Source organism: Cryptomeria japonica, chromosome 6 (genome assembly GCF_030272615.1).
Source record: "Cryptomeria japonica chromosome 6, Sugi_1.0, whole genome shotgun sequence".
NCBI classification, from domain to species: Eukaryota; Viridiplantae; Streptophyta; class Pinopsida; order Cupressales; family Cupressaceae; genus Cryptomeria; species Cryptomeria japonica.
The window spans coordinates 655,597,715-655,624,918 of NC_081410.1; the positions used below are offsets into that span (position 1 = coordinate 655,597,715).

Below are 27,204 nucleotides of genomic sequence, written 5' to 3' on the forward strand. Positions count from 1 at the left end.
TAGCAAAGGTACACTATCAAGGTTGTTTATGCGTAGGAGGATGATAACCAGTTTTATGCTCACTGTAAACTGTTTTGGATAGGTTTGACTGTTTTGGACTAGCAAAATCAGAGACTCGTATGACTGTATTTTTGAGACCGTACGACAGTATAACAGGTTTAGGATGACAACAGTTATATTTCGTACGAGTTGCTACCTAGTACCGTACAACAAATGGGTAGGTCCCAAACGACAAATTATTATGTTCAATTATGTCTAGTACGACACGGGATTTGGCTTAAACGACAGACTTTTGGGTTTCGTACGACAAAGAATTGAGATTTGGATGACAATTTAGTAGACTCGTATGACACAGGATATGGTGTAGGACGACAATTTACTAGACTCATACGACTATTCATCGAGCAGGGACTAAAAATTTTGAGTTTTTCAATGGTTGAGTATGACCAATTCTGAGATGGACTAATTTTTGACAGGGATAGACTAGTTTATGACACGGACAGAGTTTATCACTAAGTTTTTTTTTTTCATTTATTTTCTCCAGTTTCAGTAATTCAGTTTTAGTTTGAGAGATGAAAACACAGATTACATGCAGTATGAACAGTAACTCCAATCACAGCATGCAAACCCTATGGAAGTTGGCTTAGAGAAGAAAACCTTTGCTTGTTGACTTAGGTACACACCCAATAGCTAATCAGAATATGGCCACTGAGTCTCACGTAATGGATTCTCAATGTCGTATTAGCCGACTCCAAACACTAATGGGGGCACGATATGGCAAGTGTCTTGGGAGAGTTACTATCTCTCTTACACAAAGATTATCAAACTTTCAGAGGTGAATCGGGTAGCTTCTAATCTTATAGTTTTTAGTCAGGAATTTCATTTAAAATTACCCCTTGAAGTCATGCAAGCATGATTGATGTCTATAGCTCGACAAGGTACTGAAACAAGTTGTAGTCATGTAACCATGATTGAGACCGTGAGGCCCTACAAAATGCTCAATATGAGAGATCTCAAAGAGAAAACTCAAATAATCCCATCCTCTGAGACTTTAATCACCATAAGCCTATTTATTATAGTGAGTTGGAATGCTCAAGTCTAGCTGTACTCACTTGGGTCATTCTCATAGGGTGATTACTTTTTCCCACTGTGACAGGCTCACTAAAGGTACACAAATCTCAAAACTTAGAAAAAGGCTTCGAGGGTCTAGATTTCTGATTGTCTGTAAAAGACAAGAGCATACTCTCCTATCTCTCAGATTTTTCTGAAAACACAAAAAACAAATTTGTTCATTAACTAGATAGCAAGTTAGGTGCCTTAAAAAATGAATTTAAAGAATACACGATGTTTGGTTGATTCTCTTTAGGCAACCTGCAAAAACAACGCATCAGTAGTCATGTTATTTTCATTCTTTGACAGGCGTACGTTTGATTGATAACTTCTTTGACAAGCGTTCTGCAAGAAACTGGCTAGGCTGTGAAAATATCAGGCAGACAGAAGACAATTCAAGGTTAGCGTCACTATCATCAAAATTTAATTCAAGAAAAACCTTGAAAAGTAATTTGTTTTTCAACAAATCCTAATCTAACTCCTCCAACCTGCAAGAAATTGTTAGAAACCTGCAAGAAGAAAAAGTTAGTGAAATATCAAATCTCTTGGTGGGCTTACACAAGCCTAATTTCAAATCTTGGTTACAAATTTTTCACTCTGAATGCTAAAATACCCTAAAATTTGACTAAGTTTGAAATTTGGAAGATCCTCCAAAAACTAGATTTTGCATTATAACTCCTGGAGGTTCGAAACCCCTCTCAAACATCCTGACAATATATATGGAATATAACTTAAAGTATAAGTGATATTTCCTCTTCTCTTCTCTCTTTCTCTTCTCTCTTTCTTATACTTAAATGTTATATTCCATATATATTGACCTTCCACAAGCCTTATCTCAAGAAAAATCCTAAACAAAAACTCTCTGTTTTTCATACGACAAAACAGCAACTCGTACGAGTATTCTCACCTGACCATATGACAATTCTCACCGAACCGAATGAGTAAAAACAAAAAAAAATGACAAATCAGTTACTCGTACGACAGAGGATTTCTTCTCGCACGATAGAGGATTTATGCTCGTACGACAGAGGATTGCTTCTCGCACGACAGAGGATTTCTTTTCGTATGATACCTGCAGTTTATCGTTTCAACCTATGAGAAATATCGTACGAGATTACGCAAAGGCTGTACGGCCAAAAATCTGAAAAGTCAAAAAAAACCTAAAAAATAACAAAAATAAAAAGTCAATCTTGGAGGCTGAAAAAAAGTAGTCTTCGGCCCCACAGTGGGCGCCAGAAATGTGTGTGTGAAAACTAGACCTGTATTTGTAAGCACAACACTTCAATTAAGTCATTACATGCATGGTTAGACAGATGTAAACATGAATATGAAAACCATAGCAAATCGACCCATTGCCTTCTAAAAGATGCGAGTATAAGATTGCTCTCAAATTATTAGCAATACCAGTGACTAGACTACACCAAGACGAAGGATTTTATCTATATGAACATGATGAATGCTAGATGGATGCAATATTAATCTAACAAGATTTAAGAAATAAATGAGATAAATGATCTAAATATGTATGCAATATTCTCAATGAATCCTAGAGCAAAATCAGCATAATAACAATATATTCTCTAGCCTTTTTTGAATGAGAGATGAGCCTGAATTTATAGAAAATTCAGAAAGAAACCAACGGCTAAGATCAAATGATGATGAGCGGTCAAGATTTTCCAAGAGGAAGCACAATCCAGGTGAATTGATGTGATTGGATGCTTTTCTCAATTTTAAAGGAAATTGAACTAAAATTAAGAAAAAATCAAGAAAAAACTGATTTATTCTCTATTTCATTCAATTTTGAGCTTTAATTATTTTAATTACTTTCTTTGAGATTATTGATTAATTTTTAATTTATTTTTTTCAAGATTATCTCCAATTGATTTCTTTTCTCAATTTTTTAATTCTTTTAATTCCTTTTTTGATTTATTTCCATTTTTTAAGATTTGTGCTCAATTGATTTATTTAAATTAATTCTTCTTTTTGATGATTTAATGGCAAATTAATTTATTTAATTAAATATGCTAGGGTATTCAATTAAAATAAATAAGATAATTGTTTAAAATGATTTACTTGGAATGATTTAATTAATTAAATAAATATTTATTTAATATTGAGTGATTGGTTTGCCATGTGACATTTGATGATTAAAGAATTAATTGTGTGCTCAAGATTGATTTAATTGCCTTTGGTTAGGACCTTGGTGATGTTGTCGAGATTAGGGGCCCATGGTTTAGATGACCATTTTTTGGGTATTACAGTATATACATCCACAATCTATTAAAATATCTTGCAACTTGTTCAAATTCATCATCAACATGTCCAGATCTGATATTCAACTTGTAAAATGCTTCGATGTACTCCTTCACACTAGATTCCTTTTGTCTCAAATTTTGCAACTTTCGGAATAGATTCACTTGATAATCAACTAGTATAAACTTTGACTTCAACTTAGCAATCATTTGATCCCTTGTCTTAATCTTCTCTTTTCCTCTTCCTTTCTATAAACTTGCAAATGCTCCCACCAAAGAGAAGCGTGACCTTTCAACTTGGCACAGGAATATTTCACCTTCCTCTCTTCTGTTGTGCTTTCAAAATCAATGTACTACTTCATCTCTGAGATCCAATCCATCAATTCATCTAAATCTAACTTCCCATCATTTTCCAGTGGGGTAAAATGAGGTTTAGTATTCCTCCTACATAAAATCCTCAAAAACCTTTCCTTATCTAGATCAACCACCGGTGGGTTTGCTTATTTTGTCGAGGCTTCTTCTCCTTCATTTTCACTCGCATATTCAATATGTCAGCCTCTTCTCTGGGTCATCTCCATGGCTTCCATCTAGGCTGTTATACCTTGCAACATCTCCATCACAGTAGGGTCTGCATTACTATGCACTTCACCATTCCTAGCTCCTTTTCAAACCATCGATCACATTGTTCCTCTGTAATTGTAGGTCGAATCTGCAATCTGCCACCCTACAACAAAAATTTTAAGACACGCAACCTCCAGAATGAGGAGGGACCTCAAAGAGATCAATTTGGATCGGTCAGCAAGAGTAAACACAATGAAAACACAAAGATATGATGGAGGCAATGCAAAACCGATTGTTTTATTTCATAAAAATTGATTAAACCAATCAGTAGAAACCAAGCTACAACATTATCAGCTCACAGGCCTAGTTGAACATACAGAATAGGTCACAATAAAGACCTTGATGTTAGTCCCAACCTGTGCTAAGAGGGGAAGGGTGAATTAGCACTATACCGATTATTACAGATTTAACCTTAATGAAAACTTCTTATTCAAACTTAACACTTATCAATATAAGTAGTATTGATAAGAAACATGCACACACAAATGTAACACACAAGACTACCAAGATTTATCATGTGAAAACCCGAATGGGAGAAAACCATGGTGTGAGTATAAACTCACAAAATCTGCATTCTTCTGGAGTACACCCAGTAAGGAGCCATCCCTATTAGGAGATTACAAAGACATTGTTAGGTGCCACCCGGTTAAGGGATTTTCTTTAAGGCCTATTAGAACCTTTAACCTGTTAGAGGTAGCCTTTTTAAAGGACTTAGGATCATCATTTAAGATGTCACCTGGCTAAGGGATTTTACAAAGGGACCTATTAAAGTCCACCCGGTTAAGGGATTTTTACTATTGTAGTTATTAGAAAACAATAGAGAGAATGATCTATTGTAATAGTTACTCTTAGCTTAATCAGTTCCAAATGAAGCTCTTTGGTTTGACCACCAGTTACACTTGTTGTACACTCTATCGGTGCTCTACATCACACTTGCTCTACACTCTTCTAGTGCTCTACATTCTTTCTCTTCTCTTCACACTATCCAATCTCTACACACTCTCTTCACCACTCTTCTATTCACTTATTGGTTCTTCCCTCTTCTCATCTTTTTGGATCGCCTCTCCTTAGAATTGCACTTTGCAATTTTTACAATCAAATGTTTTGGTTTTCGCTAGAAACCTTTATACAAAACTCAGTAGATTTGAAATTCAAAACTTTCCAAATCTTCCCACACTCTCTTTGTGCGCTCTCCATCAATCTCGCCAACGACTTATCCTTAACTGCCTCTGCAACTCATAATTTTAGCAGCCTCTGGGTCGTGTCTTGTCTTTTTAATGTGAATCAGAAAGTTCGTACAAATCTCACCCTAACTGATTGTTAACTACAGTAGACTTCACTATATATTTGTTTGATGATATCTCACCATGACTGGCTCACCTTTGTTCATCGCATCCATATTACCGGTCACTGCTTCGAGATTCCTAGAGGATATCATCCTTCAACCTGTATCACCGATTCACCGGTGTAACTCTTCACCTTTTTCCACTAGTCATTGATAATCAATTAGACTGATCACCTATCTGTCTTGAGTAATTCATTCGTGCATAAGACTACTAAACTGCAATTGGAGTCACCTATTGTGACCGCATCATCATTTCATCTGCCAGTTTGAAGAAATTGATCTCAATACCTCTCAAGTGCTTGACTGACCAGTCGGCTACTCTATTTTCCCTTCAACCGATTATCCTTCTAATAACACACTGCTTAAGTGTGCCGATGATGCATATTTGGGAAGCACTGAATCCTCCATATTGTTTGCAGCTATGAGTAAACCATTGAGGTTTACCACATCTTCTTGCCTATGAGCTTGGCCTTCTTCAACGATAAGTGTTGGTCATCAATGGCAATACTAACTGATGAACAGGTTGTGCCAACACCATCAGTTATGCCAACAATCTCCCCCTTTGGCATTGATGAGAACACTTCAAACTTCTCTTTTAGCAACTAGTCACTTTTTCTTCTATTGTACTTGAGTAAAGATCTTACTCCTCCTTTCACTAGATTCCATTCATGTCACATTTGACTTCATCTTTCTTCTTGTTCCATCTGACTTCACTCCCCCTTTGACAATAATGCCAAAGGTGTAGTCTAGACAACCTAATGCACATACTACAATGACTGCCCCCCCCCTAATAGGAGTAGTCCTTAATCATTAATCCAAATACATATAATTTTCAGGAAAATCATACCGGATTAATGTTGTTCTAATCTTCACTCACCTTAGAGTATGCAGAGGAATTACCCCTAGCTTACCTCTGAGATACTCAAAAGTATCCTTAGGTAGCATCTTGGTGAATATGTTTGCAACCTATTCCTTGGTTGGCACATATCCCAGTCTAACTTCTTTTTCCTACACCTGTTCCTTAAGATAATGATATTTTATTGCAATATATTTGGTCTTAGAGTGCATTATCAGGTTTTTGATATATTAATGGCACTTGTATTGTCATAGTCTATCACCACCGGTTCAGTCACCTTTTCTTGGATACCTTCCAAGATCTGCTTAATCCATACAACCTATGTACAGTTGATTGCAGCAGCTACATACTCCACCTCAGTTGTGGATTGAGATATAAAATTCAGTTTCTTGCTTGTCCATGACACAATCTTATCTCCAAGAAAGAATGCACCTCCACTAATTCTCTTTCTGTTATCTACATTTCTTGCCCAATCTGCATTGGTGAAGACAATTAAGTTGAAATTTCCCTTATGTGGATACCAGAGACCATACTCATCAGTCCCCTTAAGATATCTAAATATCCTCTTAACTGCCACCATATGAGTCTCTTTTGGATTTTCAGCAAATCTAGCAACCAAGCCAACTACTTGTGCTATATTTGGTCTACTGTGCACTGCATACTGCAACTTACTGATCATGGATCGGTATAGTGTCTCATTCACTTAATTATCCTCATCATTTTTGGAGAGCTTGCAACGTATAAAAATTGGAGTTCCAATAGGTTTAGAATCTTCCATTCCAAAGGTCTTCAATATTTCCCTTATATATTTGGTCTAGCTAATGAATGTACCATTCTTTAGCTGAGCTACTTGCAGGCCGATGAAGAATTTTATTTCACCGATCATGGACATTTCAAACTCTTTCTTCATTTCTTTTGCAAAACCTCTGCTCATTTCATCATCTCCTCCAAAGATGATGTCATCTACAAAAATCTCTGCAAATCGGATGTTTTCCTTCTTATCCAGTCTTCAAATACAAGTTGTTGTTGTCACTAGTTCTCATGAACCCTATACTTATTAGGTATGAGTGCAACCTCTCATACCAAGCTCTTGGTGCTTTTTTAGCCCATACAAAGCCTTTTCAGCTTACATACCATGTCTCTTCCATCTTCTGAAGAAAACCCTTCTGGTTGCTCAATGTACACTTCTTCCTCTATAACACCATTCAAGAATGTCGATTTGACATCCATTTGGTAGACCTTGAACTTCCTATAGGCAACATAAGCAAGAAATATTCTAACTCCTTCTAGTTTGGCCACCGGTACAAAGGTCTCTCCATAGTCCAAACCTTCTTCGTATGCATACCTTTTACAGACTAATCTTGCTTTGTTTCTTACTACTTGACCGGTTTCATCCATTTTGTTTCTAAACACCCACTTGGTGCCTATAACATTTTTGTTCTCCAGTCTAGGCACAAGGATCCAAGTTTCATTTTTCTCAATCTACTCCAGTTCTTCATCCATAGCTTTGATCCAGTCTTCATCTTTTAGAGTCACCTTTGTTGTTTTGGACTTAATTTTAGAGAGCAGATAGGTACTCTCCCTTGCTTTTCTTCTAGTCAATACTCCTGCATTTTTATCACCAATAATATTGTCAAGAGGATGATTGTTTTTGACATACCTTGGTTGTACCGGTTCATTTCTTGGAGCTTCTTCTACCGGTTGTGTAGGTTCTACTTCACATGTTTCCTCATTTGCAGCTATATTAGGATTCTCTGCAACAGGTTCTCCTGATACAGTGTAAACAAATCCTTGACAGTCCTTTGGTTCATTCTTGTTGTCTTGTTCATTTTTCTCTGAGAACTCGTCCACTCTGACATTTGCACTCTCCACAATCTTATCGGTCCTTTTGTTCAAACACCTGTATGATTTACTCTTTGTGGAGTAACCTAAGAAGGTTCCTTCATCACTCTCAAGATCGAACTTTCCAGAGTACTCATCCCTCTTAATGTAACACCTACTTCCAAATACCTTGAAGTAACTCACATTGGGTGAGTATCCACACCATAATTCATAGGGAGTCCTATGTGTCCCCTTCTTCACTTGAATTTGGTTCAAGGTATACACAGTAATACTCACTACTTCTCTCCAGAAGACATGTAGAATATCCTTATGTATCATCAAAGTCCTTGCACAATCAATTAGAGTTTTGTTTCTTCTTTTAGAAACTCCATTTTGTTGATGTGTTCTAGGTGCATGCATCTTCCTCATAATCCCATGTTATTCATAGTAATTTATGAACTCTTGAGAGGTGAACTCTCCTCCTCTATCTAATCTCAAGCATTTCAGACTCTTACCGGTTCCTCTCTCCACTTGAGCCTTGAAGACCTTGAACATGTGAAAGGCTTTAGATTTTTCTTTCAAGAATACAGCCAACATCATTCTTAAGAAATCATCTACAAACAACATGAAGTATCGGACCCCATAGAAACTCTTAGTCCTCATACGACCATAAAAATCCATATGCACTAGGTCCATCACATTCTCATATGAATAAGATTTGTTGTTGAAACTAGATCCGGTCAACTTTCCTAGCTGACAATCTTTATACATAGCATTCTCAGGTTTCATAATGTCAGGCATACCTCTAACATATTTCATTCTACTAACCTTTTCTATGCTATCAAAATTAACATGACACAATCTTTTGTGTCAAATCCAACTATCTTCTACCTTTGCCATTAGGCAACTTCCTACAGTGATGTCTAGGTAGAACAGATTACCTTTGGTTTGTTTATCGGTAGCAATCAGACCTCCTGATTTATCACTTATTTTGCATATTCCTTATTAAACTCCAACTGGTAACCCTTATTGTTAAGTTGTGCAACACTTAAAAAACTATACTTTAGCCCTTCTACCTAGTAAACATCTTCACAATTGGTTTTATCATTTAGGAAAATAGATCCCTTACCTTTTACCGCACAGGGAGTATCATTGTTGAATCTCACCAGTCCTCCATCATAGTCCTCCATGCTAAGAAATGTGTTCATGTCACCAGCCATGTGGTGAGTGTAACCACTATCAATTACCCAGTCTCCATGCCGGTTTGAACTAGAAATCAGTGCCATGTCACTTTCCTATGTGCTATCTTCCTTTACCACTACAAATGCAATCCCTTCTCCATCAGATCCTTCTGATTCTTCATCGGTAACTCCTTCTTCTACAAGATATAACTCCTTGCTCTTCTCTTTGTATATTTTGAAGTTATCCTTCCTATCATTATCAGGACATCTGGATGCAATATGACCTATTTTATTGCATGAGAAACACTTCAAGGGTAGTTTACCTTTGTACTTCCCTTTTCCTCTTGGAAACCTTCTTGCTATTAGGGCTTCAAGCTCATCTTGTCCTATTCTTCAAATAAAAAGTTGTCATATTCATGAGAATGACCGATTCTTGCAGTAGAACTACTTCTGGTTTCTTTTCTTCTCATTGTTGGTGCAAGTGTCATGGAAGATTTGAAGGCAACATCAATCTTAGGCATACTGTTATAATAGTTGCTCAGTTCAAAGGTAGTCATCTTACCAATCAAGGAGTCGAGTGTAAAATTAACTATTCCTAAATATCTGAGTTCCTGAATTGCAGAAACCCTTATGGCATATTGTGATAGAAAGGTTCTCAAGGTTTTTCTGACCACATCATCTTCTTTAAGTTTTCCTCCAGCACTTCTGATGGAATTTACCACATCCTTTATTCTTTTGTTGTATTGTCCTATATTTTATCCTTCTTGCATCCTCATCTCATCAAATTTGCCTCTCAAACTATCCACCTTAGCCTTTTGTACATGAGGATCTCCTCCATAGACAGTCTTCAGCTTATTCCACATCTCATAGGTTATTTTTAGATCTTGAACCTCAACATACTCATTATCAGATAGAGTACTAGCAATCATATTCATAGTTGAAATATTATCTTGCTTCTCTTTGATCTGATCTGCAATGAAAACCCTTGTAGGTTCATTGTACTCTATGATAACATGATTCCAGTAATGATCTCCTAGGGTTCTTAGGTAGAGATTCATTCTACCACACCATAATATGTAATTCTCCTTAGAGAACTTGGGGCCCTCCTTTTGCATCATTTTGGATCTTTCCTTAAGCTTTTAAGTTCTTCTGAATCTAAGGACCAAGGCTCTAATACCGATTGTTAGTCCCAACCTGTGTTGAGAGGGGAGGGGTGAATCAACACTATACTGATTATTACATATTTAACCTTAATCAAAACTTCTTATTCAAACTTAACACTTATCAGTATAAGAAGTATTGATAAGAAACATACACACAAAAAATGTAACACACAAGACTACCAAGATTTATCACGTGGTAACCCAAATGGGAGAAAACCACGATGTGAGTAGAAACTCATAAAATATGCACTGTTCTGGAGTATGCCCGGTGTGGAGCCATCCCTATTGCGATATTAAAAAGACATTGCTAGGTGTCACCCAGTTAAGGGATTTTCTTTAAGGCCTGTTAGAACCTTTACCCTATTAGAGGTAGCCTTGTTAAAGGACTTAGGATCATCATTTAAAATGTCACCTGGTTAAGGGATTTTACAAAGGGGCCTGTTAAACTCCACCCGATTAAGGGATTTTTACTATTGTAGTTATTAGAAAATAACAGAGAGAATGATCTGTTGTAATAGCTACTCTTAGCTTAATCAAATCCAAATGAAGCTCTTTGGTTTGACCAACGGTTACACTTGCTCTACACTCTATTGGTGCTCTGCATCACACTTGCTCTGCGCTCTTCTGGTGCTCTGCATTCTTTCTCTTCTCTTCACACTATCCAATCTTGTTGGCATTATATGAACCGGTATGAGGACATAATGATATTGTATGTTGTCATTGATGTCAATATGTGATATGAAGAGGGAACCAGCATATGTGAGAACCAGTATATATGCCAAAGTAAAGTGGTATATTTGTTCAAGGTGAACCCGCATGTAGTCATGGGAACCGGCACATGGAAGCATTGTATGACTATCGGTTGGTAGGTAGTTTCCACTTCAGGATTTCTGGTTGGAGTATCTTGAGCCTATGTGACTCAATCAGTGATCTTTATGTGATGAAGTTAGCATGATAATGAAGAACAGATAGTGTTTCCACTTAAGCCTTGTGCGCGTGAAGGATCTTGCATAAAGAAGAGTGTTCCTATCTACCTCGGGAATGTGTGAAGTCTGTAAACGGTGATAACGTGTGATGGGTTATCAGCCGCCATGAAATCAGTGGAAAACGAACGATGGAGAATATTTTGAGATTGGATCAAGACTATTGCATTCAATATAGTATGATCAACGGTCAAGATTGAACCGTTTGAATTCCTTAACCTAACAGGTCTAGGGTTTAGGGTTTATACTATCGACCTGTCTGTTGTCCTATAAGGTTGATGTTGTGATTCTTTCAGAGTTTGTTGGCAAAAGTTGTGTTTGTATCTAAGAGAAGAGATACATGATTCTTGCCAGACCAGAGGAGAGAAGTCATCTGTAGAGTGTAAGTGTAGAAGGTGAAGAGGAGCTTAAGTGGATCTGCATTGGCATTGAGTGCTATTATCAGGTCATTGATATACCTGTTGATCTTTAACTACTTCAATAGTTGTGAAATCCCCTAATAGGGTAGCCTTAACCGGCTTGTTGAAAATCCTCTAACAAGGTAACTCGAAGCTACTGAGTTATTGATATCCTTTAGCTATTGAGTTCTTGAAATCCTCTAACAAGGTACCCTTAACAGGGTTTAACCCTTAACCGGGTATTGTAGCCATCCCTTAACCGGGTGATCCCTAACAGGATCGGTTCCTAACAGAACCTATTGTATCTGTCTTTAACCAGACAAGGCTTCTAACAGAGCGGACTTCCAAAGAGTTCAAAAACAAGCTTGTGGGTATTCATCCCCACCGTGGTTTTTCCCAGTTGGGTTTCCACATGAAAAATATGTGTGTCATGTGTGATGTTATGATTGTTTTCTGATTAAGTGGTGATGCATGTTGATCTTGCTGTAATATGTACATCTTTGATGGTAGATTCCTATTCATGCATTAGAGTGAAATGGGAATGAAGAGTTAGATTATATGAGAAGATAAGTGTCAACTGGTCTTTGCTCATCTTAGTTACACTGGGTTTTGCCAGTTGAACTCTGTTGAAGGACCGATGCTGATGTTTGTCTGTCAATGCATAAGTGTTAGCTGACAAACCAATTGAAGGTTGAGTTTTTGCCTGTACTGATTCACCTCCCCTCTCAGTACCGGTTTGGTACTATTCATTCATCATTAAGTTATCAAATCTCTGCACACTCTCTTCACCACTTTACTATTCACTTAGCAGTTTTGCCCTCTTCTCATCTTGCTGGATCACCTCTCCTCATAATTGCACTTTGTAACTTTTTACGATTAAACTTTTTGGTTTTCGCCAGAAACCTTTATACAGAACTCAGTAGATTTGAAATTCAAAACTTTCCAAATCTTCCTACACTCTCTCTGCATGCTCTCCATCAATCTCGCCAATGACTCATCCTTAACTGGCTCTACAACTCATAATTTCACTAACCTCTGGGTTGTGTCCTATCTTTTTAATGCAAACCAGAAAGTCCGCACAAATCTCACCATAACTGATTGTTAACTGCAGTAGACTTCACTATTTGTTTGTTTGATGACATCTCGTCATGACTGACTCACCTTTGGTCATCGCATCCATCTTACCGGTCACTGCTCTAAGATTCCCGAAGGATGTCATCCTTCAACCTGTATCATCAGTTCACTAGTGTAACTTTGCACCTTTTGCCACTGGTCACTAATCATCAATTAGACTGATCACTTGTCTGTCCAGAGTGTTATGATCATGCATAAGACTACTAAACATCAATCTGAGTCACCTATTATGACCGCATCATCATTTCATTTGCCAGTTTGAAGAAATTGATCTCAATACCTATCGGGTGCTTGACTGACCGGTCGGATACTCTATTTTCCCTTCAACCAATTAGCCTTCTAATAACACACTTCTTAAGTGTATCAATGATGCATATTTGGGAAGCACTAAAACCTCCATACTATTTTTAGCCATGAGTAAACCATTGAGGTTTACCACATCTTCTTGCCTATGAGCTTGGCCTTATTCATTGGTAAGTGTTGGTCATCAATGACAATACTAACTGATGAACCAGTTGTGCCAACACCATCAGTTATGCCAACACTTGAATCGTAAGATCTATCTTCTAAGAAAAGTCTCTCTACTTGATTCTTCAATTTATTACATTCTAATGTGCAATTACAATTATATATGTGATCCAAAGGATCCAGTTGGTCCAAAAGGGATCAAAACCTAAAGAACAAGACCTACTGTGTAAAATAAACAAGGTCGGCCTCCTCTAAGAGATTCCTATGAAAAATCCAAATGATGGAACGTAGATCATGGGAAAAGGTTGGCCACATGCCAAGGAACATTGGAATCAATGCCCAAGGCTCTACAAGCTTCAAAAGGGGTTCTGATAGATCACCAAAATAGGTCCAAGCAACTAGTAACAGAAAACTGTCAAGGAAATCGATAGCGATATCTTGCCGGAAAATTATCCAAATGTGATGCGGTCTGGAACTAAGAAAGATGATCAAGTCTTCAAGTAGAATCCAACTCCACAAGATCCAGTGAGCCAAAATCCGGACACACAGAAAGAAATGTTGAAACTGCAAATAGAAAACAAACAAAAAGGAAAATGTTTTTGGTTGATGCAAGATTGCTATGAACCGAAGATGCTCCTACATCAAGAATGGAGATTCAAATGCTCAGAATGGATCCACACCTGATTCTGGTGTGGAAAACTTCATTCGATAACTAAGGTATTTTGGGCCTTAGGGGGTAGTTTTTCATGTAGATTCTTAAAACCCCCTTCTGGAGATCTGTTACTGGTAGAGGAAGGTTGCATATGATGGAGATTGGTTGTGCAACTGATATCCAGAAGATTTCATGCCTATCTAAGTATTCAGTGATGAATTCTTGAAGAAATAGGGTATTTGGAAAGCCTTTTAGGGTTGTGCATTTATTACAACTTAAAGTTAGGTTTTCGGTGGATAAAAGGGCATTCTTCTATTCATTCTTCACATTGCAAACAAAGAGAAAGAGCAGGAGAGCAAGGTGAATGAGATTAACTAGCAAAAACAGAGCTTGATGCGATCCAACAATGATTCCTAGCATCCGGTTGAAATTGAGAAGGTATTTATCCATGTCCAAGCTATCTATTTGTAACCTTATTTTCAAAATGGCATCATCATCTAGTGTAGAAACTTAGTTGGTTGTAGAAATCATTGAAAGGGCAAGGCTAGTGTTTAAGAAACATCCATTCAAATTGGTCGAAGATTATCTAGAAGGAGCATTTTCTTCTGTGTCATATGGCATATCACACAATGAGGATATGAGGGCATACATTTATTGTAATATCAAAGAGCTTGGAATGTAGACATGTTATCACTATACACCAAGCATATGATGGATAAAATGGAGAATCTGAAGCCCGAATTCCAAGAATTGCAAGACAAGGGTTTTATCCAGTTTGTTCACTTTTCGGTGTTCGATGAACTCGAATGGGTTAGGTATGTCTTGAGCCAAATCCATGATGAGTTTGTATGGCTGGATAGACCTCACAAGATCATAAAACAAGCCATTCAAGCGGTAATCTATTTGAGTGCAACTAGTGAGATCCTCGTTCTGAGAAATGTCAAGAACACAACAGTGACAATGGTTATCGGATCCCAGCATGACAGTCGGTCAATAAAAATAAGTGCAATGTTGATAGGATATAAGGTGTACTAGTTCAGTGGATAGAATTTAGTATCCGGTACTGCAATATTTGCAGCATATCAGATGCTCAAGGAAGACAAAAGATATGATTTGTGTGGAGTGCTTCTTAGTGAGCTAATGAGCAATCTAAAGAAGATCAAACATGATCAGAAAAATGTTTTCAAGTTCAGTTCTCTGATTATTTTCTTAGCACTTTACTTTTTGAATGAAATCCCTGGTATAGGAAAAGTTCAGTGGGCTTATGATAAACCAATGGTAGTCCAATTTAAGGAAGTTTTGCAAGGTTTAAGTGATGTAGTAGCACAAAAATATGCTTTGTGGGGATACTTAAAATCATTTCAGGAAATTATGCAAATCAAAGAGAAGATCTCGAAGGACATTATTGAAAAATATGAGAAAACCATCTGCTTCATGGTAGACAAAGATCGGTGTCATATGGAGGTAGTAGAACCTAGAACCATTTGGATCATGCCCATGGGGTATGAGTTAGATGGAAACACACTTGATGCATATGCTCAACACCTATTTGAGTAAACCGGTAGATGAAGAAGAAGATAGATTTGGTACTTACAAGGAGAAGGATCTAGACCCACATAAGAAATTCACCGATCCTGCAAGGAAGAGGAAGGTCAGAAAAGAGGTTGAAGAGCTTGCAGAACAAATGGGTATATCCAAAGAAGTTGTTCAAAGGGCTAGGGAACATAATATATTGAAGGAGGATGACATATTAAAGCCTAAAAATTCAAAATCGGTCTCCACTCCTCCCAAGAAAACTAAGCCAAGGCAATCCCAGTCTACACCTACCTCTGGTGCTCAGAAGCCTATCCCTCCACCCAAGCAACAATCCAAGTCAACCAGTGGAGCAAAGAAGAGGAAGAAGGAGAAGCCACAAAGGGAAAATGTTCCAGCCATTGCTGAAGATGTAGAGACAAAATTTGATGAAGCAGTTAGAGAGGTGAAGAAGACAACTGCCTATGTTAGGGTAGTGAAAAAATCTCAATCCACTGGAGCCCAACCAACCAAGAAGCCAAGGACAGAAGTTGAGTCATCTGATAGAGCAAGAGCAAGTAAGAAACAAAATTTTGAATTGGATGAAGCTCTGAAGTTTGACAAGATAGGAGGAACTTACACTGTTGTACCCCCATGAAGTGAAATAATTGATGAAGTGCTAAAGGAAAGAAATTTGAATAATGTACCTGTATATTATAAAAATTGTGATGATAATTATCAAAGGGCTACAAAGGAGGCATTTGTACAATATATGAATGTTTATAGCAAAGCCTTGATAGAGATGTCATCTATGATTTTGGTGATTGTTTTCGAGTTCAAGGAGATTGGGCCGACATATGTAAATCTTTTTATCATCTTGTTTAGGTCCACATATGGATTTGTGGATGGATTGAGCCGACTTATTGGTTACTCATTTCATGTTGTTTGTTATGCGGTTTTTTAAGCCAACGTAGGAATTGATTTGTTTTCTTGATGGGGATATATAAGATCGAATTGTATGATCATTTTGATATGGTAGAAGTGTCGTAGATGTGCAAAATTTGATGTGTGGCAAGGGAATGAGCATCAGTATGCAAATTTGGTGCTCTGGTATATGATTGTGCAACATAACAAGGCAGATAAGCAAAATAGAGGAAGACAGTCAAATTGAACTCAACCAGAACTACTATTTGGCATTAGTAGATTCTATTCTTCAATTTAGACAATATTGTAATCATTTGTAGGAAAGTAAGTTCTCTGGGTTGTATCCCTCTTTTGTATTTGAGCAGTGATCTCTAGGCAATGTGCTTGATTGCAAGTGCAATCCCCTTTTTGTAATATTATCATAATCCTTATCAAAGTATAATAATAGTGTGGGTTCAAATCCCATCGTTGTTTTTTCCTTTCTGGGTTTCCATGTAAAAATCTTCGTGTTATGGTTTTGTGGTTGATTGGTTTATGTTTCTACACTTTTCTTTCATTCTTATGCATCATGTGGTTTAAGAATAAGGTTAATAAATTTGGGAATTGCAGAACACTGATTCACTCCCCCCCTCTCAGTATTCATTGATTCCAACATGTATGTATGTATTTATGTGTTAGATTCAATGACAGTCCCAAAGACACTGAGAGGGGGTGTGAATCAGTGTCTAACCGGTTGAATGAATATTTAAACTTATTTATAACTTTGCAACCCAAAATAGTGTATTTATAAACAAGAATTAATGTAGTAAACACAAATAACAGAGACAACATAGAAACACACCATAGCACAAGATATTTTAACGAGGAAACCCGGTGTGGGAAAAACCTCGATGGGATTTGTGACCCACAATATTTACTCACTGGCCAATGAATAAATACTACTTACAATAGGGGCATGCACATGCAGGGAGGCCAACAGCCTAGAGCTCGCTACTCAATGAAGAGTCTCATTAAATACAAAATGGATAACTAAATCCAATACAATGTACTTCTCAAAACAACATCTCTAATGCCAGATTCAGTACCGGTTAAAGCTCAGATAGATACCTTAACCAAAAACCTTCGCTGCCACTAAACAACTATCTTCTACCATGCATCTCATTACAAAATGATCTATAAGATCTCATACATATATGAGTCTTTTACAATATACCAAGTCGGCTTACAAAAGATAATTATATTACAATAAACAAAAAGTTCATCGCATGTTGGCCTGAGTGCTGGAATGATTTGTTGCCGATGTAATCTAAATGTCGGTGTAAGCGCCTGTCGGTGTCGGTGTCTGTCGATGCATGTAGAAACCTATTGTCGGTTGGTTGCCAGTTGGTTGTCATCAATGACAACATCACCTATTCTCATATGAGTGTAGAATGACAATGGTATGTATGTATGTATGTATGTATGTCTATATATATTTATTATTATATATCAACAATATCAATGTTAAAGGTTATATGTAAAAATTCAAACCTCATTACAAAACATAGATACATACACATATTTATATATTTACATATATACACACATACACACACACACATATACATATATATACATACATACATATATATACACACACATATATCTATATATATATATATATAGACATATAATATATGTATGTATGCGTATATCTATATATTTATATTTTATGTGTGGGGGATGGATATGTTAAGGCTATTAATATTGTAAATAATATTTTAGTTACTCATATAATATAATTATTAGCATTTTTATCGTAGTTGTCAAAAAAAAATGGGTAAGGGACCTTTTTTTTGTTTAAGGTTTTGAGTTACTTGCAAATGCCTTATGATGTCATAACTTGTCACTTAGTTTATAATTATTTACCTTTTGAGAGGAATCTTAGTGCAATTAATCTTATCTTTTTCGAGCATCCAATGAAATTTCTTAACCATTTGTGTCCATGTGCATGAGTAAACTGTCATGTTTTGAGAGATTCTAAAGAGTTTTTCATAAAATAAAGTTCTAAGTTTAGTGGTATAAGTCAAGAAATTAGGGTTTTGGTTATCTTATGAGGTCTACAATGTATCATGGTAGTCATGACCATCCAAAGCGTCATGGAAATCATAGGAAAGCTTATAGATTTTAACAATTCCCTAGTTTGGTTTCAAATATTTAATATTTCTCACAAGATTATGTAGCTACATTTCAATTCATGATAATGAGTAAAGGAAAAAAGAATGAGAACAAGAAGATGGAGAAAGATTTTTGGAATCTTAAAGAAAACCATTTTTCATGCATGCAACAAACATGTGCACATGAAGTCTAAAGAGAAAAGTGAAGAGAGATTTGTGAAGGATTGCAAAGGGTTTGTTCTATGAAAGGATCCATGTGATTGTTGCAAGGTGAGGAAAGATTCATCATAAGCCAAGGTTTTCATGATAAAATGGTCAAGAATTTCAGAAGTTTTTACGGTCAAGAATAGTAATATGATTATCTTTGAAGTGAGAAGAAAGATATCATCTAGTGCATTCATTGAGATAGTGAGTTAGTGTCATGAGGGACATTCAAAATCTGATCCTAACTATTATGGTCTTTGTCACTGAAAAACTTGAGATTAGAATTATGTTAATATCAACATTTAAGTCTTTATGATAAGATATGAAGAAAAAATTACTAAATGTTTGTCTACTATAACAAACAAATGCTTTCCAAAAGTTTGTCTTTGACAAATGTGATTAAGTTATATTCAGGATTATGGAGATAGTTCTTGCTTAGCATGGCTTTCATCAAAATACTCTTAGATCATCAATTTTTCCATTTGATGATGTCTCCCTTCCTTCTTCTAATTCCTCTAAGAAGAATAGAAATTGGGACAACAAGAAGGTGAGAAAGCAATCATACCAAGAAGAGTACTTGGTCCTCATAATGGGCATGCAAGCTATAATGGACAGTCATGAGTTTATTTGCACATTACTTCCCTTTTCAAAAATTCAAAAGTATAAGCATTTACATCTATATATGATAGAGTTAATGGAAATGAAAGTTGGGAAAGACAACATTCTAACCTAAGGATAGTTTATTGTGCATGCAACAATACAAGTTTTAAGAATATTTGAAGAGAAAAACACTTAAGAAGACTTGAAAAAGAGCCCTGCTAGGGTTATCATTAACTCCCCATACCAAAATGTTTTAATGTTAAACTTTATTTCCTACACTTTTGATAGAGGATATTAGAGGCAATCCACACAATATATTAGTGTTTGTGGGATTTTTCGGACTGCAAATACAAAAGACACAAAAGTGGATAACACTCAAAAGGGAAAATGGTCTTTTCATACATTAGATTGATAGTCACAGGTGATTAGATGTTGAAGTGTATCCAAGGAATGTTCAACTATTGCAATATTGAAAGGCCATACACCTATAATGACTATCAACATGTAAAAGAGGATTGTGATACAAAGAGAAACTTGATATGGTGTGATTGTGATACAAAGAGAAGGTACTATTAACATAAAAGGATAGTCATATGACCTTGTGTATTCCATGAAGGATGATCTTGAGGTAATCTATGTTGAATGACAACAAAAGTGAAGATACCAAAATAATGTTTACTATCATTATGGTCATGAGTGAACATTGAATGCATAACTAGATAACCTATGGGCTTGTCAAGACAAGTGACTATAGTAAAGGTGATATAGAGTAATCTTTTAGTTAGATATGCATAACATAGGGATGGAGGTGTCTTCAAGTGGAAGGTCTAAGTAGTTGATAAAGTGAATACGAGGATAATAGATCTTGATCAAAGTAGGTGCAGAGAATAGGAGTTCTAAAGTTGACAAAAGACAGTGCATGTTTAATGTATTAAAAAGCTATAGAGGATAGTCTTTGGCATGAATTTCAATCAAGGGTCCCCAAGGTTCTTAAAACTCCAAACAATAGTGTTAAAGGTACCCTATAGTGGGTATGCTAATAAGGATAATCATGAAAGACAGTGACAGTCCCATTACAATGACAATGGCTTATAAGTAAATATTTGTGAAGAATTAATCATTAAGTCATTAGGTGAATAATCCAAGCATAAGAAAGAAATCTAGTCATTGTACAAGAGGAATAATGCCTAGATCTTTTGATTTTTTCACACATGCTCTAATATCACTATGCACATGAATAGTGAGAAGGGTATTATTAAAAGTGAGATGAGCAGAGATATAGTGGACATCAAGACTATAAAGGGGTCTTTGCTCCAAAAAGGAGACAATCATATATCCTATAGTAGTCAAGGGGATATTTTATGGAGCTACTGCTTGTCAAGAGCTTTCAAATGATGTAAATAGTTTATCAATATAACAGATCAAAAGTTATGGATTCCAAAAGTTGCACAAAAAAATATAAATTTTCTTGAACAAGAAGAAAGGATAACTGGAGTTAATGGCACCAAAATTGGAAGACAATTCGTTGGCAAACAAAAAAAATCAAATAAGAGTTATCACGAAAGAAAGGTTGCTCATTTTGGTTAAAGAGATAAATAATTTTTTTCTTTTTGATGCAGATTGGAGTTTTGTATCTTTGGGTGGCCATTATTGCCATTCTCGGTCTTGCATATATTTGTAGCCCATATTGGAGTGCATATTTATATTTGATTTCTTGAAGCATAATAAAATTTGGTAGTTTATTTATTCTTGAATTTATTTTAAGTGCAAGGTTGTGTTTGAAGGGAGTCTCCCTTCACCAGCTTTGTTAGAAATAATAAAATAAACAATTGTATAATGATTGATAATTTTTGTCAACTTTTACCCATTCTTCGTCTAAAACATTTTCAAGTGTATGTTCACTTTTCATTGAAACTCGTTAATCTCCTTCTTGTAAGAAAAACTTGTACCATTAAATTTTTAATGTCCAACCATGATGAGCTAGCCATGATATCTATCACCAAAAACCTAAAACTACAAGAAAACACAGCACACTCCAAAAAAAAACCAATCAAATTCTCTAACAAATGTGTCCCTTTCTATATTCAAGACAACCAAAAATTTGATACGAAATTTGAAAAATAGGATGAAACAATTTATAACAAGATAAATTGAAGTTTATTCATTCAAATTTATTAATAATGATAAAACATATATAAATGGAGAGAAATATTAAAGAAAATACATACAATAACATGATGTTTACATAGAGATACAATGGTGGGAAAAAATACATACACAAAGAGACACAATATTGTATTACTAAAAAAAATTATAATACATCAAAATATCCCTATGAATTCTAATAACATAATAGTACTCACATAACTTATAAAACAACCTTTCCATTTTCTAACTCCAAGAATAAATTTATAGGAGAAGGAAAAAATAGAAACCGTCACATGGTTTTCGAACACTATTAGTAAGGTCAAGAAGGTTATGGAATCAAAATGCTCAAGGAACAAATCCCAATGCTTCTTTAATGTTGGTGTCCTATGCTATTTGTAGCATATTCCTTACATATTGTCATACGTCATAAAAAAGGATATTTGATAATCCAACCACACTAATGTTTCTTCATAATTTCTATTAAAAAGATGTTCATTTCCAAGTGTTTAAACCTATCATAATATTGGTCAAGGTTCCAATATAAACTTCATCTTACATGCTCTTATGTGCAATAAGAATCTATCATCAGTAACTCATATCATGATGAGTAAAGATGCGCTTACATTTATTTCAATATACTAACACATGTTCCAAATATGGCATGCGCATGTGGGATGTCTACTTCCTAAAGTGAGGGAAAAAATACCAAAGACAAAACTAATGACACCTCAAAAATGGAACACCAAATATTAGAAGGACAAAATCATTAAATAAAAAATAAAAAATATAATTAAATTAGTATAGATGAACATTAGGAATGTAAGATTGAGACATATTTTTCCAGCACTTATTCTTCAATGTTAATTACCCTATGTGAAGTATTGATTCTTTTCTCTTTACTCTCAAAAAATACCCGCTAGAAAATTTAAGTTTATTCTTCATTTCATCTAGCCACATTAGGATCCTCCAAATTACCTTCTTTGTTCTCTCCTTCATATTTGTTATTCTTTCATTCATATCCATTTTGGGGATTGTTTTTTCAAAGATGCTCTTTCCATCAAATGAAGGATAAAGAATCTTGCCATCATCCTTTATTTCATATAGCCTTATAGCTATTTAGAGTATATTTATTTTCTAGGTATTCAATTGAGAGTAATTCCTTTTTTTACCTCAAACTCATTAGAATGTTTATCCCAAAAATCCTCTAATCTTAGCTTGTTCTTATGAGATTCCCTCAATCCTTTAATACATGTGCTAGGATTGAATGATCCTCTTAGTTTGTAAGGATTAAGGTCACTAGGTCCATTTTAGTCTCTATACTATTTGTCTAAAATTGTGAAGCAAGTGTATTACCCAATTGTGATAGGAAATAGAACTCCCTTCACTTTTCTTTCAAAACAAATATTGTTTACCACTCCTAATTGTTTGCATAGTTCTAGGAGAAACACATTATTATCCACATATATGGGGAGCTCATATAATGCTTCTATAGATCCCCCAAGTCAAATAAATGTGAACGTGGAGAATTGAATATGAAAGAAAGAAATTAATGCAAAAATTCTTCTTACACTAATATTTTGAGGGGAGTGTTGTGCAAATTTTTATCTTTTAACAATTATAGAAAGTAATTTAAATATACTTAAACATAAACAATATATATCATAATGCATATGCTCACGCGGAAAGCTCTTTCAAGAGAAAAACCCCACACTCCAAAGTAGCTCAATGTATTATTTAGTAATCCACAATTACAATACACTTGTAGAGAAAACCTAATGGGAGTAACACAATGCAAAGAGTTGTAGGAATAATAATTTCTTAACAGTATATACAAAACTCTACACACAACTTTAATCTTAAGAACCTAATATATTATAGGAGAGATAAAATGTGAAACCACTAAATGGTAATTAGAAACCCATTAGATAAAACCACCAAAAAAGGGGCATCCAATTTATCCCTTATCCAAGATGCTCTATGTTGTTTCATAGCATACATCATAAGTTGGTCAATAAGTGTAACTCCCCTATACAACTATTTTATGCATCCAAGGCCCTAACTTTTGGTCTAGTGGACTAATTAGGTCCCTTTTTTTCGAAAAACTGAATTACTTTTGAAGTCTATGCAACATATACCCCATAGTGGTGTTGAAGAACTAAGAATATTTATTTTGGCCAAAAAATAACTATATATGGCCCAAAAATTAAGTTTTTTAATTTTATTTTAAAAATTACACTTTTCGTAATCTTAACATTAGGACCAAGGTTGAGACACTTTTCCTAATAGAATATATCAATTAAACTCCTTTGTATCCTTTAAATATATTATTTTAATAAAATTATTTTGTAACATCCTAATGATGAATAAAACAAAGACATCATTCACTCTCGTGAATGTTTTGGTGGTTTCACAAAGTTCCAATTAAGATTAATATTTGTAGACTTTATTATGAATGTTTCCCACTAACCCCTCAGTTTTGAGTCTATCAAATTGTTTCCTTCTAGAAAAATCATATTTAAGAAAATAATTAGTAAATATGAGGTCTTATAAAATATCTCACCCATTAATGTTAAATCAACCACGTGTGTAGCTTATCATTGATCAAAGTTGCCCAATCAATATGCTCTTTCTTGCTAGAATCTTGGCTACATATTGAAACATGCAATTTTTTAAATTCCTTCACATTTTCCTACTTAGTGACCCTACTTAACAAACTTTGTTGTGATTTATTTCCTCATGAAACTCACTCATGTAGTTTCATAGGAATCTTGGTGGCAAATGCATTAGAGTTTTTGAACCAATTTTTACCCATCAAGGATGCAAACTTATCCACATTAATATTATAGTATGATTTCAAGAAGTCCATATTAATTTTTGTAGTGTCGGAAATTGTAATTGGTCCAATTTACACATCATATCTGTGCTCCTACTTTAGCGTGTCCTATCTTCATCCCCTCTCTAGATCTGCTTTGGCCCCTTTTTCCAACCTTGATGTCATGAACACCATTGAGTGGGCCCCATCTTAGAGGTCTCTTCTCCATATCTCTTTGTGTTGGTCTTGTTTGCTGAAGGAACGGGGCGTGGAGCACCTTGGTTTGGACCAAGGAACCCCAAAACGCATTGGCCCCCCTTAAATAGGCTTAATTTGAAATGGGTCAGGCCCTTTATCTCCTCGATGGTATTTGGTCCCTTTGGCTACATTTGATCATTGGAGGCTGGCCTAATTAGTAATTTACCTAGGGAACCCTATATAAAGACATCCTATTCATTTTAGATCTAAGACTCCATCCATTATCCATCCATAATATTTGTGCATCCATGAGGCATTCATCATCATGCATTTTCAAAGATTCAAGGCTGCATTTCATCCTCAAGCATTGTGGAGCAAACTTACGTCAATCTGCATGCAAGCATGTGTGTGTGATTAGGTTTTTCATGTTCATGTGTTTATCATGCCATTACATTCAAAATTTGTGATTGCATTCAAAGAGAATTGCATCATCAATCCTTCTATTAACAATTACAAATTTGAGGTATATCTCCTTAGAATTTATTTTAGTATTTGCATTATTTCATTCAAGGTTAATTCCTAAACCAGGGTTTGACCTAAGGGAAACCCCTATCTACAACCTTGTTTCCTTTTTTTTATGTATGCAAGGAGTGGGCTCAAGAGTTGTATTTGATAATTTTGACAAAGTCAACAATGACAAACAAGTTCAACTTTTGACAGAGAAAAAATTTGAGGACCAGTGCAAATCTGTACTACCTAGTCCCAAAAATCAGGCAAAACTTTTGGGAATAGGTTCAAAATGTCTTATTTTGCTCATATCTGAGTTTGTGGCTTCGTGGGATATTTGTAGTATTCTATTTTTGAAAGTTGACTTCAATCATTTTTTCTTTTACCCTAATTTCACAATTATCATCCAACCTTGAACTAGAATGTGGGGGAAATACATCAACCAGTGCATCTAATTAGAATTTCAGCCCTTTCCATACATAGATTGTGGCTAGATCTATTAGGTTCACCCCTCTTTCAATGTGGTGGTCCTCAAAGAAAGATAAGTGGTCTTACTATCCTTATTGGTGAAACCCTAGTTTTTCCACCACATTAAAAATTTTACATATGCATCTCTAACAAGGAGATCCAATATCTCCTTTGTGTACATTATGGTTGAATTTGTAACATTGTAAGGTGATGTACATTTCTTATCACACCATCTTCCTATAAATTTCTAGATATGCTAATATTAAGTCAATGCATTGCATGTATACATGGAAGGTGACTACTTGAATGAGAATACCGGTCTTCAAATTTTATAACGTTATGTTTATCCCACTGTTTTCTTTCATTGTCTTATGAAATTGATTCAAACCAACATGACCAAGGTCTAGGTCTATTATACCAATGAGTTGCATTACAATATTAGATGATGGAACCACACCTTTGTACTCATATTTGATTTTTATGAGTGGGGACATTATTCTTAGGTGTTCTTATGCAAACAAGATGAGATCAATGTTCAAACATTAAAAATTATATTAAATTTAAAAGTTTAAATAATGTAATAGTTTCTCTCATTAGTAAGCTCATGTGTTTATAAAAATAAAAATTTCATTCCTTCAATAACTTTGATGTTTATAGTTACAAATGTAAATTTTTTGAGCTTTAATTGAAGTTGTACAAGCATGCAAATAAGATTGGGAATTATAAAATGTGTACATCTCAAAAATTAGGGTTGCAACATTAATTTACACAAAAAATAATTTTACAGTTAAAACCTTGGTTATAATTTTACAAGCTTGCATTTAAGTTTTGATTTGGAAGTTCAAGATTCAAGAAATTCAAATTTTGAACTTCGACAACTAGATGACATGAATATGCACCCAGTTTTGGAAATTTAAATAGATAGAACCTTGAGGTTGGGTTTGATTTATTATTTTGCAAGGCCTTAGACTTCAAACTTTGGAGTTTACTTGGGCTCAAAAGTCCTATTTTCTAGAGTCTTAGGGTTTTGGGGTTGGATTTATTAGGAAATGTGTCTCAGCCTTACACCTAATGTTAAGATATCAAAAAAATGTGATTTTTAGGCTATAAAATAGAAAAATAAAATTTCTTGGCTATACATTTCATTTTTTGCCAAAACAAATATAAATTGGTTTGTTTGACATTAGTTTCTAGATCCCTAGTAGATAGATATCTTTGAGCTCCAAAGTTTTATAAAAATGAGCTCAATCAACATCTTAGATCAACTAGTATGGTCTTTTAAATTTGAGCCTCCTATGTAAGAAATGTATATAAAACATAAAATTGTTGTAAGATTGGGTTACACTTGTTGACCGATTATGTTGTGTGTTATGGCGTGACATGAGACCTCTTTGTATGGATATAATAGAACCAAAATGGAGCACTCAAATTGGTGAGTGGACTATGATGAACTTATGTCAAGTGGAAGGAATATGTTATTTATAGCTTGTGGACTCATCTTGGGACTTAGGCATTGAACCCTTAAGTAGTGGTACCACATTTTTTATAATTTAGCTCATGGTTTCCTAATTACCATTTTATGGTTTCATATATATATTCTCTTGTTTATTAGGTGCTTGAGATAGTAATTTTTTATTGTAAATTTTGTAGGTACTATTACATATAAAAATTATTCTAGATCTTTGGTTTAT

The 27,204-nt window shown here is 35.1% G+C and overlaps 1 protein-coding gene across 1 annotated transcript; it reads left to right on the forward strand.

The window, feature by feature from the left end:
- The first annotated feature begins 15,518 nt into the window (after positions 1–15,518).
- Positions 15,519–16,154, forward strand: LOC131033178 (uncharacterized). The gene has a single exon (XM_057964323.2). The coding sequence runs from the start codon at positions 15,519–15,521 to the stop codon at positions 16,152–16,154; it is 636 nt and encodes a 211-aa protein (XP_057820306.2).
- Positions 16,155–27,204: the final 11,050 nt, after the last annotated feature.